Source organism: Cornus florida, unplaced genomic scaffold, assembly GCF_030987335.1.
Source record: "Cornus florida cultivar Cherokee Brave unplaced genomic scaffold, ASM3098733v1 CherokeeBrave_3.0.0_Hap2_Chr05, whole genome shotgun sequence".
Taxonomy (NCBI): domain Eukaryota; kingdom Viridiplantae; phylum Streptophyta; class Magnoliopsida; order Cornales; family Cornaceae; genus Cornus; species Cornus florida.
The window spans coordinates 116,167,592-116,185,734 of NW_026775575.1; the positions used below are offsets into that span (position 1 = coordinate 116,167,592).

Below are 18,143 nucleotides of genomic sequence, written 5' to 3' on the forward strand. Positions count from 1 at the left end.
AATGGATATGCTATATTATTTGTTGCATCATTTATTGGATTGTATGGTTTAATGCACTGGTATGGGACGGTGGCATTCTAGGGACGGATTAACCAAAGAAGTTAAGTCCTACCTATATATTTATGGATTGTATGGTTTAATGCACCGGTATGGGACGGTGACATTCTAGGGATGGATTAGCCAAAGAAGTTAAGTCTTACCTATTTATTTATTTATAAGGGAATAGATTAACCATAGAGTTAAGTCCTCCTTATTCATGTCAGGCTACTGTGTCAGATGGATGGCATTTGTTTTGTACAGATCTTTATATATATGATTATGGTGCCATGATATGAGTTTAAGTCTCAGGATCATGGTTAGGGTGCGTATATTGCCTAGGATGGATAATTGGATATAGTAGACATCTGTGTATCTTGGTAGGTCTAGGCATTCATGCCCATTTCATGTGCGATTTGCATGTTGCCTTCTATTCAGGTTGAGACAGACCAATAGTCCAGTGAGCGTCCTATAGTGTGTATCTATATATGTATACGGACTACTAGTTATTGTTGGATTGACTATGATGTATAAGTGTATCGGATCTTTGCTTGGACTGTAGTATAGTAAAACTTGTTTGTGGGCCTGACCCACCATTATTTTTTAGGTGTTCGTCAGGAGTAGGGATTGTTCGTGCTGAGCAGGGATCACCTACTTCATTCTTTCGGATTATCTACATAAGAGTTTTCTTTATGATTTAGTATCTAGTTGTAGACAGTTGTTTATTATTGATTATTGGTTTGGAATTTTCTAGGGGTCCACATAGTATGAATTCCTAAGTTGTATTATTGGAGGATTAATTGTATCAGAATAATTTATTATTTAATGAAATTTTATTCTGAGGTTTCAATTAATGGAATATCATTTTAGTTTTCTTTCAGAAATTATTTATTCTTATTTATCATATTTGTATTCTGTATTCGATTATTGCAGATTTGTTTTTGATATCATCGGGTATTTGGGCGTGGGTCTGGCCAACCTGCATCCGGAAATCTAAGGGTATCACAAAAAAACCCCCTATATTTTTTAATTTGTGCAAATAAGGACAAATATTTTATTTAATCCAAATTAAACAATGAAATGACCAAAGTGCCCTTACAATATAAAATATATAATATATATACATATATATTTTATTTGTAAAGACCCAAACCCGGAGTCTGAATCACTAACCGGGTCATGACCTGAACCGGGAACACCAAGGGTAAAATGGTCTTTTTGACCAAAATAGTGTACTAAAGGCTATAATGATATCATAATAATCATTACTAATCAAATTGGCCCACATATAGGTGGAAAAAATCAACTCTGTCCTTAAACCAGTTCAATTAGGGTTATAAAGGTAATTCGGTCTTTTTGGACCATGCAGTGCATTGGGGACCTTACAACTGCTATCCAGGTCATATCTAGTCATTTGAAGTCACTTGTAAATATGACAAAAGAACTTGGTTTAAAGTCGCTTGTTTTAGGGTTAAAAAGGGTAAAAATGACTTTTTGAACCATCCTATTCGTATCCGGACGCGGCCATGGTGTTCCATACATCCTATGGGCCATGTATTGAGTATTTTAATAATTTAAATTTTATATATATATATATATATATATATATATATATATATATATATATATATATATATATTTGTAAATAGGTCATTAAACGGGTTACACATGTAACCCGTTTAATAAACAGGTCGGGTTAGTGTTGAGAGTTTCTAACAAGATTATTAAACGGGTCATGTTCGAAATGAGCTATTTAGTGTAATACCCTTAAGTTGACACGACACGATTACGACTCGTAAACACAAATTGCCACCCCTAAACTCGTAAATCAACACAATTAGCTCATAATTTTAAAATGGGTAATTTACACAAACCTCCGGCCATATGGTTTATCATAATTACAGGGACCTCCCCTCAGGTTTGGAAAATTACTCAGACCTCTCCTAAAAATGAAAATAATCTATACGGACCTCCTTTGTGTGTGATGGACTGTTAAATACACTAACGGACCTGTCAAAATTACTGATCGCGACGGCGATCAGCAAAAATAGGAAATTGGATGAGTTGGGTTACATTTTTTTATAAATTTATATATATATACTTGAATATTGGGTTAAATTTGATTTTGTAAAATAATTTGGCAAAGATTCCTTGTAAGCTTTGCCTATCTTTCTCAATTTTGTTTCGACACATAATTTTTCATCTAGGAAGACCCAAAATTGAAGTGTGTGTATGTAGTTCAATTCTGAATTCCAAATTCTATCTAACTACCATAAGTTTATTTCTTGTTTTTGAAGTTTTAGCTTTGTTTTTCAACTTCTAAGATCACAATGGGTTTGTTCCTCAGTTGTTTTTTTAGGGTTTATGTTTCTGGGTGCAAGTTGTATGTTGTGGTGATGAATTAATTATTACTCTAATTTTTATTTGAGATAGATTAGATAGCCGTGTTTATGTTTGAGTTTGACTTTCATGGTTGCTATCTATCTAATTGCCGGCAAATTGTTAGTCAAGTTGTAAAAAAAAAAAAATATCAAGTGTGTGTGTATTACCTATAATATGTAATTATACAGAGGCAAGGGTATTTTAGAAATTTTAATAAAATTTGTACATGATGTCATCAATTTTCGTCATTGACTGTTCGTTGACTCTAACCGAAGAGAGATCCATGTAAGATATTTTTATTTTTAAGGGAGGTCCGAGTAATTTCTCAAACCCGAGGGGAGGTCATGTCATTATGACAAATCATAGAAAAGGTTTGTGTAAATTACCCTTTTAAAATTTAAAGTAAAAGAAATTCCATAGAATTTTAGGTAGTTGAGCTTCTAATTCTACGCATGCACAGGTATGAAGGTTCCAAAATTCAATGAATCCACTTTTCTTGCTCTTCACCAAGAAAATTTATAGCTGAAGTTGAATTGTGAGTTCACTTGTATTTCAGGAATTGGAAAGTTACGAGGCCACTTCAAAATCTGTCTGACCAATTCTCTTTTATGGCATGGCAAAGTTTCTACGTACACCCTCAACACTGCGACAACTTCTTCTTCTTCTTCTTCTTCTTCTTCTTCTTTTAAAGGTAAATAAGATTAAATTGATAAAAAAAAACCAAGGGTACAAAAACATAGTTAGCCCAGGCTAACCAAACAAACCAAGCCCAGATACAAGGCCCAAATATTGAAAGTCCCAAGCAACCCAAAGATATAACAAAGAGCCCCTACGGAGCAACAGAATGGCAGTTATCCAAATCAGGATGCAACACTGCAACAACTTGGAAGGTGATTTTCTTCCAGAAACCCCGGAATTTAGCATGTTAAATGAATATGGAGTTATTTCAAGTTTTACACTTAGGCCGATGTGTGAAGAAACGATATATATATATAGCATGACATAACAAGCCACCTTTTCTTAAATAATGACAAATTGGGTGGAATTTAATTTAGGAAGGCGATATTTGCTATTCACTTTTCTCTAATTGTACTCCACTTAATTTTTTCTTTTAAATGAAATGACAAAAAGATCCTTAAATTCATTAATGCACTATACCTTATTTTATAATGCCATAACTACCCTTTATACAACTTAACTTCATTTTACCTTCTTTAGTTCCTTTACTTTTTTTGTCCAGTGCTATACTTTCCTTTCTTTTCAAAAGTATTCTCAAAGAAGATAATATATTCCATAATGATAATTTTATTATTGACCGTCAAAAGAGATAATTCATTCAATAGTGACTATTTTTATATATTTTTTTTGGGTGCAATCAAAACAAATAATTTATTTAACAAAATTTTTTTTTTTTTCAGTCCTATCAAAGGAGGTAAAAAAAAAAAATTGTGATTTTTTATGGGTTCCTTCAAAAAAAAATAATTTATTCAATAGAAATATATATATTGGGTTTTATCAAAAGCGATAATTTATCCAATAGAAATATATATATATTTTAATTATCTTTTTTCGTTCTTTTTTTTTTTTTTATCTTGAAAAAAGAGATAATTTCTTCAATAAATAAATTTTTTTGGGTTTTTTTTTGGGTAAAAAGAGATCATTTTTTTAAGTGTTACATTTTTTTTTGGTCGGGTCAGAAGAGAATTTATTCACCATAATTTTTCTTTTTTTTTATCTTGGAAACAAATTTTTATTTTTATTTTTATCTTGCCGAAAGAGATCTAAAATATTAAAGATTAGAGATAAGGAAAGAAAATATAAAAGGAAAGTTATGTCATTCAAAAAGTAATAATTATTTATTTATAAAGTTAAGAATATAATTGTCATTTTATATAAGATTGTAGTGCGTGCATAGAGAAGCAATTGACCGAATGTTTGTAGCAATTGAAAGCATAGAGCAAACCACCTTGGGTAAATATTGTAAAAATAAGGAGCATAAAGAAATGAAAAAGAAAAAGATAAAAGATCCTCATTTATTCGAGGATGCATACGATACATGACTGTGAACTTCAAAATGTATATGTATAAGGTTATTTCTCATCAACCAACAAATGTAATAGAACCTGTCAAAACACTTGACAGACGTTATAGAAACTAAACATGTAGAAACAAGTACGTGAAAATACTTGCAGTTATAAATAGACCTCATGATACAGTTAAATAACCAAAATATTTCTGATCTTTCAGTGATATCCAACGGGTGCTGGAGCAACATTCAGCTCATGTCCTTGATAATGTATGTCCTGCCATTCATTCAAATAAACCAGTAAGCATAGATATACAAGTCAATTTAAATAAACTCCATCTTTCTTAATTAACTACATGAAATTCTATTACGTGACAGACTTAGGTATAGAATATGTACCGATGCAAAGTGGTTAACATCGCGGTGGTGAGCTTCATCTGCTCTTACAACGAAGACCACATCTTTGAGAGTGGCGTCCGGTGAGAGGCGCCAGTAATCGATGGCTATGGCCGGCGCAGGGACATTCTTTATGTTGCCATTATCGATCTCCTTGAGAAACTCGGTGTAGGAATGAACGGCCTCCTCTTCCAAATAACCCACAATGCGGTGAGCCAACTTTGGGGAAACCAAGTAGGCGGTGAAATAGGCATTGAAGAAAACACCCTGTACCCCGAAAACAAGAGCGCGCTCGTACCAGTTGGGCATGGCTACCTCCATGAATGTCAGGAGGTGCATCCTTTCATTTTCAGCTTCTTCAAGCAGAGCTCTAATCCAACCCCCGCTGTGCTCGAACCGCCTCAATGACTGGCAGTGGAGCAGCAACCCTCCCACCATGCCCGGGACTGCAGCGATTGTTTCTAGCATCATTACTCGATACACAAAGTTTCTCTGTAATCATACACATGGATCATATATATAATTCATTAAACTGTGATTTGAATCAAAAAAATAAAATAAATATATCCTAACTTTGAAAACAGAGCAAAGTAGATGTCCAAGACAACATTCAAAACTAGAACAAACTATATATATATGTACCTTAAAGAATAGGTCAGTGGGGATTCTGAGAACCTTGACTGTCCAATATGCCACTTTGTCCAAGAATTTTTCAGGCTTATGGTGCTTCTTCAGATCTATTGATACGTCGGACTTGTATGTCTCCCATGGCTTCATTCAATATTTATCCAAAAAATCATCAGTCACAAATAACACATATATATACATTTAAATATACTCCCTAGTCCCAAAATAAATATTTCTTTTATAAAACTGTTAAAAGTGACGTGGTTTTCAGAACATAGAGAATATATAAATTAAAGAGTTATTTATAATATTACATTAAAAACATTTATTTAATGACACACAATGATATATATATATCACCACTAAAAAAATATATGTTGAACAACATTATTATCTATTATTTAAACTAGTGTGTTTTTGTGCCTAGTTTATTTATAGAAGAGGGGTGCATGATTGTGATTTAGTTCATACCTTGAAACAAGTCCACAGCCATTCTGTTCCGTCCTCCTTAGTGATCTTTCGTGGCTGAATGCCCCAGTAACTCACGATAGTCTTGTCATTCGAACCACCATGGGTGCCGCCTGTTGTCGGACCGGTCTGCGCTTTCTTCTCCTCACCGACGGCCATTGTACTCTCATTCCGTAAACCCATGACCGGAACCCTAAACAACGTCACAATTGTCCTCTCCGGTTTAGCATTAAGAAAGCATGTGACCGACTCATTAGCTGCGGAACGGACTATTGCAGTTGAGAAAAAGTGTGGGCCTGCATGACCCATTGCCGAACGGACGACCCTCGTCGCGCTACGACTCATCATCATCATTAATAGATATTCAGACCAAGGACGTAGAAGATGAATAATTAGCAAGGTAGATGAAAGCTAGAAACACGTTGAGCTAGTAGTAGTTTGGAACGAAATTGAAGATTGTATAGAACGTTCTGGTGTTTTGTTTGTTGTTGGATGTTGAGATGAATTTGAGAGGGTTTAAGGGAGGGTTTATATAGTGGTAATTGTGTGTGTGTGTTTCTATATCGAAATGTTGACTACTGTTCGTTCAAGCCTTTTTTCTTTTTGTGTTTTTTTTTAATGGTAAAAATAAATAAATAAAAAGAAAAAGAAAAAGTATTAATGTACGACTTGGTGTGCCGATGGCAGCTGTATATGAATGTTTTTGAATGCTTCGCAACTGTAACATTTTCTTCTTGGGTGCAATATATAATAATGTATAAATAGTATTAATGTATGAGTTGTGCTTAAATATTTTTTAATTTTCATTACTATTAATATAAAAATTATTTTTATTTATATAATTTGATTATTTTTATACTCCGCAGCAACTTTCTTTTTTTATCAAACCATATCTAACGTCCAGTATAGGCGGAATACTATACTGTAGTTGATTTTTTTACAAAAATGCCTATCTAAAAGGAATTTGAGCAGGGGCATTTTAGTAATTAGAGTTGATAGTTTCTAGATGAAAATATATCATTAAATTCATTAATTACTACAGGAAAGAAATATTTGAATTTTCTTGGGGGACAGGGTTTAGAAAAGCAAAAGATTAATTAGTGGAGGGGTGTGATGAGGTCAAAGTCTTGGTCGACGGTCATTTTATTACAACTAAAGGAAATACCCTTTTTGTTTTTTATTAATAGTTTTTTTTTTTTTTTACATGTCCTAAATTAATTATTCTCTTTAAAAAGTCGAAACATACTTTTTTTTATATTTTTATTATTATCCTTTATCTTTTTAAAAAAATTTAACTTTATAATTATATATATTTAAATTAAAAAAATAATTTGATAATTTAAAAAAAAAATAATACATTAATTACATGTTTCTTTAAAAAATTATAAAAATCAAAAATAAATAATTAATAAAAAACGAAGGTAGTATATTGTATTGTGTGCGCATGTATATATATGTTTTTTTTAGTTGGTTAAAGTATATATATGTCGGTTCCACAAAAAAGGAATGATTCTAACTTGAATGCCTTTGCTGGTCCAGGAGAGATTAATCTGGGACGAGACGCCAGCCGCCACGAATTTAATTGGCAACTGCGACACCATTCACCCAAAAGCGTGTTGCGGTCACATCATGAACCACATGCATTCACACTTTCCAAAACTCTCCGCCCCCAGTCGATGTGGATAATACAGTACGAACGTAACAGGAGTTAAAAGAGTTCGAATTTAGATTATAAAAGAACCAACAAGATTAATTCGTTTATTTAATTATGTCAGATTAAAATTAAGGTGTTCAATTCGTATAATTTATTTATGACCCATTTAACTCAATATATTATAATCATAAATATGACCTATATAATATGTTACCTGTTTAAACTTATTTACTATTAATAGTTAAGTCATTTCAATATAAATCTTGTTTATACCTTATAATTTTTTTTTTTTTTTGAATATTTAGGTTAATTAAGATAATTTTTTTTCTATTATTTAGTATTTGATTAAATGTTAAATGTTAAATGTTAAATGTCTCATTTTGATAAACAGATCATTAAACGGGTTAACACGTTTACTTGTTTAATAAACAGGTTGGGTTAGTATTAAGGATTTTTGACACGATTATTAAATGGGTTGAGTTTAGATTTACCTATTTAGTATAATAACCTTACATCGACACAACACGAGCATGACCTACTAACACAAAGCCACCCCTACCCCGCAAACAATGCGAGCTTTTTTTTATTCCCTTTACTTTTTGGAAAAAACTTTACCCAAATATATATATATATATAGAACAGGTAGTAATTAAAATAATGATTAAAGTTTGAGAGAACAAATTATTATATTAAGATGTAGTTATGAGTTTGTGAAGTAACAATCCATTTGTGTAACAATAATAATTTTCAACATTCGATTAGCATGTTATTGGAAATTCACAAAACTTTATCATAATTTTTAATATTTTTTTATACTTTTTCCGTTTCATATTAGATGTCCATGTTTAGAAATTGGGGTTTTTAAGAAAACATACCATTAATGCATTGTTCCCTTTTAAAATTACCAACTTATCCTTTTTATTTTAGATATGTATATTTACTTACTTAGAAATTTTTTGAAAATATGAAGGATAATAATGGAAAGATAAAGCTTATTTGCTTTGACTTTTCAAAGTGGATAATTAATTTGACACATCTACAAATGAGATAGTAGACTATGGGACAGAGATAATGTAACACCCCCACATTTTTCACGCATAAGTTGATCAGGCTTATACACGAAAAACGAGGGATATCAAAAACAATTGGCAATATACGAGCATGGAATACAAAATGATGGAAATAAAAGAATTTAGACAGGAAAGAAACATTAAATAATACAACATCCATCCATCCTTTATTTAATACAGTACTTCATTACAATTTGAAAATCCTACGTCAGGGATCCCTAAATATAACCCTGAGAGTTCAACGTCAAAAGTAAATAAAAACTGAAACTGAAGTATTACATAAAACTTCTACCCTGCACTGGATCGTAAGAGTAGATGAGTTCGGATGATGGTCCCACACTGCTAACCTCAGCCTTGAAACGGATACTGACCGTATCCTGAAATAACAACAATGGTGGGTCAACCCCACGAGCAAGTCCTCTCTACTATGACCCAAATCAGAGAATCAAATAAATTAATCATTATGAATCGGATGAGTACTATATCTGTATACATCCTACGGGAACTATCCGATGTATAACATGACCTCAACCAGAATAGACGGTGATCACTTAGACTCACACTAGGTGGTTAAGTGTCGCCTTTCCCTACCCGGGAAATCAGCTATTATACATGGTGCACGGTACTGACAACACAGACTATAACGAACTATACAGTGATAACACCTCGCAAAGTACTAATGAATATACTGAGCATATAAATTAGGCAACACATGCCAACAATATTAAGAAATATACCGAGTATGTCAATTAGGCAACACATGCCAATAATATTAAACCACATACCCCGACAGCCACACATCTGTCTATCGCAACGAATGCATAAGGTATAAATGAGTCTAAACTTATTAGTCAGCTCACATGGTTCTATATGGCAACACATCCATATAATATAAATGCGACATAATAAACAGTCCATTTATTCCCTGAAATGCACACAGCATAATCATCATGGTTTATATACGATTAACAGTATAAATATTCCATAATATATAATGGGTTATTTATATGAATAAAACCAAGCACTAATTAATTTAACATTAATGGTTATTACAGTTTACTAAAATAATACCATTAATAGTCGTTAAATCAATTACATATGTTTACTAGCGATTCGCACTTTAACTGATACAATTAATATTTAGAAATATTAATCGGACAATTATAATAATTAACGAGAAATAAAATAATAATATAATGTCCCGTTAATTCCAAAAATGCCAACCCGAGGCCCCAAAATGTATAGTGAAGGTCCTGGTAATGACAAAACAGTCCCTAGGGGTACTCTGGACTTTTCCAGCAGCTGCAGAGGCCCTTCACGCGCCCCCACGCGCCTCCCAGAGCTCCCCACACGCGCCGCCAAGCTTTCCCCCTCTCCCACGCGCCTCCACGCGCGTCTGGCGTCAGCCACGCGCGCACACGCCCTCCCACGCGCGTCTGGAGCGTTCCACGCGCGCGCACGCGCTCCCACGCGCGCGTTGATGGCTTCCTGTTGACGTGGCGTCCTCCGGTTGGTTGGCTGCATCAGCTTTCCTACATGCACGCCACACCGGATCAATCCACCTACATCTCCTCCATCCAACGTTCACGGATCCGGGTGTACCGCGGTAACATGGACCGCGGTGCACCGGATCAATCGCTGCTATTTAATGGTCCAGATGCGCGCGCATACCCTCCTATGGTGCGCCGCATCACACCGGATCACTCCGGTCGTCTCCCCCATTGCCGGCGACCGGAAAACTCGCCGGAAGGTCGCCGGAAATTGCAGAAAATGCCCGGAAAAATCTAGAAAATTCTAGAAAAATCCCTAAAGTCTTATTTAATTATTTTCAGCTATATTTTAATTACATAGGCTAAATAAATAAATAACTAACCACTTTAATAATTAAAACACATTATTTTAATAAACTAAAATAATTTATTGAAACTTCTAGCATGGTTTCTAGTCTAAAAAAAAAACCCGAAATAAATTAAATGAATAATTTATGGATTCAAAGGGGAAAAGTAGATAATAACTTGCCTTTTTGGATTTAAAATAAATCCGCCGGTCTGCGCGTAGTCGGGTAAAATTGCCTACACCGGTCCAAGCTTCTTTCTCTTTCTCTTTTCCTTTCACTCTTATAAAATAGCTCACTAGAATTTATACTTTGCTTCTAACTCCCTTTTTTTTTCTTCTAAGGTAAGTTTAGCTAATTTATATACAAAATATATAATATAAATATTACAAATATCTAATTTTTCATCTACTAACCATCTTCCCAACCATAAGGCTTCAATTCCACCCATAACCATTGATGCAATCCTATCCTAATCTCTAATTTCATCATGACATTGGTTTAATACTATTATTATTATTATAACTATTATTATTATTATTACTAATATTATTATTATTAAACTTTTATAATTATTATTATTATATTATTATTATTATTATATTATTAAACTAATATAATTATTATTATTACTAAATAATACATTATATCATCATAATACTATATAACACAAATATAATACTTTAATTAACTAATAATGATTAATATAAGCATAACCAACAAATTAAATTATTAATAATAATACATGCATAATTAAATGAATAAATTTACTATTTTACCATACACAATTAATTTACATGTACCATTAAATGAACTTAATATAATAATGTAGTATGCACAAATAAATAAAATTAATTAACCTAACACAAAATTAATTTAAATACATTCTTTAAAATTACGGGGTATTACAGATAATAATATCTTTTTATGAAAAGTTAGCTGTGAAAATTATTTTATGATTCAAAACCTCATGTGTCACAAAAGTGTGGTGGGAGCTCTACCTATTGAGACGGAAGACCCATCACCATGTGAGATCGTAATCTATATCATTATTCTTTTACTATATAACCTTTTAGAGTATTTCCAATGCAAAATGTTATATTTTTATTCTAATTTTATATTTTTAGAGGAACTACAATATTAAAATGTTATATTTTTGCAATTATGTTCTAATGGTACATTTCATCCAAAATACTATTTTTTTGACACAACAACCATTCCAAGTTTTGAGAGCCCATTAAAGTGCCTTATTTTCATCCATTTGCTATATTTTGAATTTGAGAGGCCATTTAAGAACTGATATATTTGACAATACTTTTAACAATCTCAAAATATGAGAAATATTTTGAGAGGCCGTTGGAGTGCCTTATTTTCATTCACTTGCTATATTTAGAGATGCTCTTTACAATTATGCTCCAATAATGCATTTCATAATTTTCATCTAAATTACTATTTTTTGACATAACAATTATTCCATATTTTGAGAGTCCATTGGAGTGCCTTATTTTCATTTTAGTAACTTTTGACAATCTCACAATATGAGAGTTCTTCTGAGAAATTCCATTGGAATGCCTATTTTCATCCACTTGCTATATTTTAAGTTTGAGAGGTCATTTAAGAGCTGCTATATTTGATAATATCAAAATATGAGAAGTCTTTTGAGAAGCCATTGAAATGCATTATTTTCATTAACCTGCTATATTTTGAGTTTGAGAGCCCGTTTGAGAAGCTATTGAAGATGCTCTTGAAGTATTTAAAAATTTCTTATTTCTTCTAATCATAACGAGATTTGAGCTTTGTATATTGGATTATCTTTCTATTCCTAATATTAGAAATAATTAAAGTTACCGTATATTTCTTTACCTCTAGTTATTTAAACGCCATTATGGATAATTTCTATAGGGTAACCCTTCAATTCATAACATAATTTATTTTATTATTATTATTATTTTAAATAATAAAACAAATGCACATACATACTTTTGATCAGGTCCAACTCGAACTCTCCCTCTCCTTTTTTCTAACATGATTTATTCCTTCCACATGTTTGTGTTAGAAGACTAAAGTCCATTGACTTCCATGATACAGCTTTTAAATTTTGACATTTTTTTTTTTTTTATATTTAATTTTTGACATTTCACCTATGTAAATAGTACACACGTGATGACTTAGGAAATTATATATATATATATATAAGGAGTTAGGAAATTGGGATTCCCTTGTGATCACCTATAAATACAGGAATTTGTGTCCTAGATTCCAAGCATAGAAATGTTGCCAACGTAACCCTCACTCAAAATAATAATTAAAATGGATCTAGAAAGAATAATAGGAAGTAAAATAACAAAAAAAATGAATGGGTCGTGAGGTTCATGCATAATAGGAGTAAGAATTATTGTCAATGTCAGACATAATAATATACATAATTAATTGAGAGACCTATTCTAAAAACAACCCAACCATATATTGACAAATGATGTATCAGATGTCGGTTATGGCAAAAATAAAAAACTCTCAGAATTTCATAAAAGTTTAGTAGTCAAACATTTTTACATTGGTAACTTTTGCTTTTTGAAAGGAGGTTAAGGTTGAATCTAAGTGAAAATATGTGTATGTGAGTTTACTTTATTATATTAAAGAATTAAAAATAAATAAATAAATAAAATAAATGAGATAAAATGAAGTTTAGGAGATGCTCAGCCAAACATGCATCCACAAAACATTCGAGCTCTAATCAAGATTGGGCTGGGCTCAAGTCTAAGAGTTCAAGATATTATTATACTGTCATCAATTATAATTATAATTATAATGATGTTATAAGGTATTCAATCTCCATTAATTTTTTTTTTTTCTTGATCTTTCAGGATATTGATTCCCGGCTGCCACATATAGTGTGAATGCTTGTGGACGAGTTGTGTAAAATTTGATTTAATTTCAACAATAGCGAAAAGAGCATTGACTTAGAAGACACTAAAAACAAATGAATACACCTACTCTTTTCTAACACCATTGGTGGAGTGATTTCATGGTCGAGTAATAAATGAGGGCATGGCACTCAATATACCAAGACAAAAATTCAATTAAACTGGGTGACATTTATCTGTCTACGACTCTATATATATACATACATGTCTAAATACATTTTTTCTTTTGGATGTTGTTGCATGTTGTTTTCTTTCTGGAAATGGTTCGTCCCGTGGATTGTTTGTTTGAGGAGTCGTGATGGTTGTTTTTTCTGCTGTGTTTAATATAATTAAGTTACTTGGGAGTTGGGACCAAAAAAAAAAAAAAAAGTGACTAGATATATGCATAAACTATAAACGTATAGGTATACAATTATTTTTGTATTCTTGACAATATAATTTAATAATAATGCTGCCAAATCCAAAGCCATGAGAGTGACCCAAGAAACCATCAATGCCATTCAAGAGATTCCTCTAAAATCAATTAGAGAGATGCGTTGTTCATAGTTTGACTTGCTATCGTAGGCATCGTCACAACTCGCAAGAAAGCAGCTTCTGTATCTCCGAATCGCTAGCTTATGAATTCTGCTAAAGTTGAAGCTGAGCAGCGCAAACCAACCAACCCTCTCCTCCCACCATGGCCTCTTCTCAATTGAACTGTCCGCCGTTTGACTTCTCCGCCAAGTATTACGGCATCGGAGGAAGTTGCCCGAGGCAGAGCAGCTTCTTTGGAGGCAAAGCAGTGCTGAATCAAGGTGTTGGGTACTCTGTTATTCTTGGCTTTGGAGCCTTCTTTGCTGTCTTTACCTCTTTCCTGGTACTACTCACTCCCTTCCATTTCTACATTATAATCCTTACTTTTTTGACTCATTGCACGCATAAGCCCAAGGGTATATTTGTAATTAGCGTCTGTTTAGCATAGAAGTATAATTTTTGTCCAAGAAATTCCAATAAGATTTGAACAAGAGGACTGGTGATTGCAATGGTACGATTTGAAGAGATGACTGAATTAAAGTATCTAAGGAAATACAAAAATATGATTATGTGCCAAAAAAAACACTTCAATCCTAATTATCACTGTGAACCATCTTCTGATCAGGTGTGGCTGGAGAAGCGATATGTTGGGTCGCGCCACACATCAGAGTGGTTTAACACAGCAGGGCGAAATGTTAAAACAGGACTGATAGCTAGTGTGATTGTATCTCAGGTAAGTTATCCAAATTCGCCGCCTTGTACAAATTTCCAAGACCACCAAATTAACTTACAATTTCAAACATTGGATTGCTAAAGTGGACTTGGGCAGCTACAATATTGCAAAGTTCCAATGTTGCCTGGGAGTATGGAGTTAGCGGTCCTTTCTGGTACGCTAGTGGTGCCACAATCCAGGCAAGAAGAAGCTATCTTTCATCTGTTTCTTTTAGGCTTTTAACTTCTTGTCTCCACAACAATGCAGTAAAGACATATATATATATATATATATATATATATATATATATATTCTGTTAACTAGTTTTGGTAATGCTTTAACAAACAGGTACTCTTGTTTGGTGTAATGGCTATAGAGATCAAAAGAAAGGCTCCTCATGCTCATACTGTTTGTGAAATTGTTAAAGCTAGGTATTTGTTAGTGTTCTATAAATTCAAGCTTTATATATTTTGAACTGCAATTCTGATCTCTCTTTTACTGCAGATGGGGTACTGCTGCTCATCTTGTCTTTCTTTCTTTCTGCTTCTTGACGAATATTATTGTAACGGCCATGCTGCTTCTTGGTGGTTCTGCTGTGGTGAATGCACTCACCGGAGTCAACATTTATGCTGCAAGTTTTCTGATACCTCTTGGGGTGATAGTTTACACGCTAGCCGGAGGGTTAAAAGCCACCTTCTTGGCAAGCTATATACATTCTGTAATAGGTTTGTTTACACTATGCTATGTTCAGTTATGTGACCTCATTCCAAATATGCTAATACTCATATGAGCCTTTTTGTATTGCGACTTCAGTGCATGTGGTTCTAGTCATCTTTGTGTACCTAGTCTACACAGCAAGCAATGAACTTGGTAGCCCAAGCGTCGTATACCACCGTCTGTTGGAGGTTGCAAGCAAATCAAGAATGTGTCAAGAGCCACTCTCACACGATGGGCAATCTTGTGGTCCAGTTAGTGGGAATTACAAAGGGTCTTACCTAACAATGTTGAGCTCAGGAGGGCTTGTTTTTGGGATAATCAACATTGTTGGCAATTTTGGTACTGTTTTTGTTGACAATGTGAGTCTCGTCATTTTTTTTTGCCTCATAATTTGGTTTCATTATTTTGCATTTATGAAATTTTGGAATTTGGCACTGTAGGGATATTGGGTGAGTGCCATTGCTGCAAGACCTTCATCCACTCATAAGGGCTACTTGTTAGGTGGGTTGGTCTGGTTTGCTGTGCCATTTTCCTTGGCAACATCACTTGGTCTCGGAGCACTAGCCCTTGATCTACCGATAACTGCAGATGAGGCAAGCCGTGGACTTGTTCCTCCTGCTACAGCTATTGCTTTAATGGGAAAAGGAGGTTCTATTCTTCTACTTACCATGCTTTTTATGTGAGTATCATTGATGGTATGTGAACAGATTTCGTAGTTTTTGATTGCTCGTATTATGTTCTGAACCGGAAATTTGATAAACAATGATCAGGGCTGTAACGTCTGCGGGTTCCTCTGAGCTCATTGCAGTCTCCTCATTATGCACATATGATATCTACCGCACTTATATCAATCCAGATGCAAACGGAAAGCAAATCCTAAGAGTGTCAAGAGGCGTCGTCCTGGCTTTTGGATGTTTCATGGGAATTCTAGCAGTAATACTGAACAAGGCCGGAGTTTCATTGGGTTGGATGTACCTGGCCATGGGAGTGCTCATTGGCTCAGCAGTTCTTCCTATAGCTTTCATGCTTCTATGGCGGAAAGCAAACGCAATAGGTGCCATTCTCGGGACAATTGGTGGTTGTGTTCTTGGTATTATCACTTGGTTATCAGTTGCAAGCGTGGAGTATGGCAGGGTAAATCTGGACACCACAGGCCGAAATGCACCTATGCTTGCTGGAAACCTCGTCTCTATACTTACTGGTGGAGCTGTTCATGCTGTCTGTAGTTTGATATGGCCTCAAAACTACGAATGGGACACCACGAAACAGATAACTATGGTTGAGAAGGAAAAGAGTGAACTGCCAGCTGAAGAGTTTGGGGAGGAAAAGCTGATGAGAGCAAAAGCATGGATAGTGAAATGGGGAGTTGGTTTTACAATTGTGATTGTTATACTGTGGCCTCTGCTAAGCCTTCCTGCAGGTAAATTCAATAAGCAGTTCTGTGACACCACATTCACATGAGACCATATAGTATATATCCTAAAAGCCTCAAAACCCAATATTTTCTTTGTCCTTTTTTATTATGTTCACTTATTAATTATGCTTTGTATACTTTTTTGGTTAATGCAGGACAATTCAGTGAGGGGTATTTTTCATTCTGGGCAGTGATTGCTATAGCATGGGGTACGATTGGATCGGCAGTAATTATAGCATTGCCATTGGTGGAAAGCTGGGAAACAATCCAAAGTGTGATTCTTGGCATGTTTACAAATGACAGACTCATGGAAAAGGTTGAAGAATTGAATTTCAAGCTGCACACAATTATTTTGGCAGTGCCTGAAGCTGAGAGAATATATTTGCTCGAAAAAGAGAAGGCCAAGGCCAAGAAGAAAGAATCATCAGAATGAGACACTCATTCGACTTGTGCATAACATTATGTTTCCCATGACTTTGGTGTTGATATATTTGCAAAACATATGAATTTGTGAATACAATTGTTAGAGAATGTATGTTGGTATTATGTGTGGAGATGGAAAATGAAGAGAGGATCATGTGCCACAATGAGTGACACCAAACAGGTGTTCGGTTATTGAGAAATTTGCAGGAACGACCAAAACAGAGTGCACGGGCGCTACATACAGCAAGAAGAGGGACCTAACAGTGTTTTTGAATAATCTGGGGAAAATGATATGGAAGAATATCATAATTTTTGTTCCACAATGAGAGTAGAATTTGCACCTAATCCATAAGTGATCATTGATAAGAGACCATGATTAAAAATAGTGACAGTGAACACCAAGAAACTAGAGAAAACTAAACTACACACCATGAAAAACTTTCAAGATTCCCATAAAAAAAGTAAAAAATAATAATTGCGGGCATATTTTACCTTGTCACGTCATTGGAATAATACTTCATAAAATAAGGTTCTCTCAAATTTTATTTAATTTTATAAAGTGGTGCCATTTCATTAATGGACGTAAATTATAAGGACCGTAACTTAAAACTTCAAATTAAAAAATGTAAAAAAAAAAAAAATTAATTCTAAAAACACATTAACATATAAAATTTAAGAAAATTTTATTATTACAAAAAGAAAAAAGAAGTAGAAACCCAGGTTATTTAAATTATTCATAGTACAGAAAGTTCACTGTTCTAAGATATCATACATATTTTATATTTGCAATAATAAAATTACATATACCTTTTCTTTTGTAGGTAACAATTTTTAAAAAAAAAATGTATAACCTAAAACAGTTCCCAAAAAATGCTATATATGCTGAATTTGAACCACTTCAGCTTTACACAGTTTTAGTAGCATCTACCGTAGCTGGTCATTTAAAC

The 18,143-nt window shown here is 33.6% G+C and overlaps 2 protein-coding genes across 4 annotated transcripts; one reads left to right on the forward strand and one right to left on the reverse strand.

The window, feature by feature from the left end:
* Positions 1 to 4,597: 4,597 nt before the first annotated feature.
* Positions 4,598 to 6,301, reverse strand: LOC132308863 (ubiquinol oxidase 2, mitochondrial-like). Its single transcript, XM_059807128.1, has 4 exons — positions 5,939 to 6,301; positions 5,483 to 5,611; positions 4,844 to 5,332; positions 4,598 to 4,721 (listed from the first exon to the last, which is right to left on the reverse strand). The coding sequence occupies exons 1-4, from the start codon at positions 6,287 to 6,289 to the stop codon at positions 4,662 to 4,664; spliced, it is 1,029 nt and encodes a 342-aa protein (XP_059663111.1). The 5' UTR covers positions 6,290 to 6,301; the 3' UTR covers positions 4,598 to 4,661.
* Positions 6,302 to 13,946: 7,645 nt separating this feature from the next.
* LOC132308865 (urea-proton symporter DUR3) lies at positions 13,947 to 17,336 on the forward strand. Of its 3 annotated transcripts, XM_059807129.1 has the most exons (9): positions 13,947 to 14,273; positions 14,556 to 14,663; positions 14,747 to 14,842; positions 14,991 to 15,073; positions 15,147 to 15,367; positions 15,456 to 15,718; positions 15,800 to 16,038; positions 16,130 to 16,779; positions 16,929 to 17,336. In XM_059807129.1, the coding sequence occupies exons 1-9, from the start codon at positions 14,094 to 14,096 to the stop codon at positions 17,204 to 17,206; spliced, it is 2,118 nt and encodes a 705-aa protein (XP_059663112.1). In that variant the 5' UTR covers positions 13,947 to 14,093; the 3' UTR covers positions 17,207 to 17,336. The 3 variants fall into 3 exon arrangements, with proteins under 3 accessions (XP_059663112.1, XP_059663113.1, XP_059663114.1); XM_059807130.1 differs by lacking the exon at positions 14,991 to 15,073 and having other exon boundaries at positions 14,760 to 14,842; XM_059807131.1 differs by lacking the exon at positions 14,556 to 14,663 and having other exon boundaries at positions 14,147 to 14,273; positions 14,664 to 14,842.
* The last annotated feature ends 807 nt before the right edge of the window (positions 17,337 to 18,143 follow it).

What these genes read in the sequence shown, in the direction of transcription:
- LOC132308863 (XM_059807128.1), bottom strand. Translation starts at nt 6,289, where the DNA reads ATGATGATGATGAGTCGTAGCGCGACGAGGGTCGTCCGTTCGGCAATG. An exon ending in GGCTGTGGACTTGTTTCAAG is followed by an intron (nt 5,612 to 5,938) that starts GTATGAACTAAA and finishes TATTGAATGAAG; the next exon opens with CCATGGGAGACATACAAGTC. An exon ending in CCACTGACCTATTCTTTAAG is followed by an intron (nt 5,333 to 5,482) that starts GTACATATATAT and finishes GTATGATTACAG; the next exon opens with AGAAACTTTGTGTATCGAGT.
- LOC132308865 (XM_059807129.1), top strand. Translation starts at nt 14,094, where the DNA reads ATGGCCTCTTCTCAATTGAACTGTCCGCCGTTTGACTTCTCCGCCAAG. An exon ending in CTGTCTTTACCTCTTTCCTG is followed by an intron (nt 14,274 to 14,555) that starts GTACTACTCACT and finishes TCTTCTGATCAG; the next exon opens with GTGTGGCTGGAGAAGCGATA. An exon ending in TCTGCTAAGCCTTCCTGCAG is followed by an intron (nt 16,780 to 16,928) that starts GTAAATTCAATA and finishes TGGTTAATGCAG; the next exon opens with GACAATTCAGTGAGGGGTAT.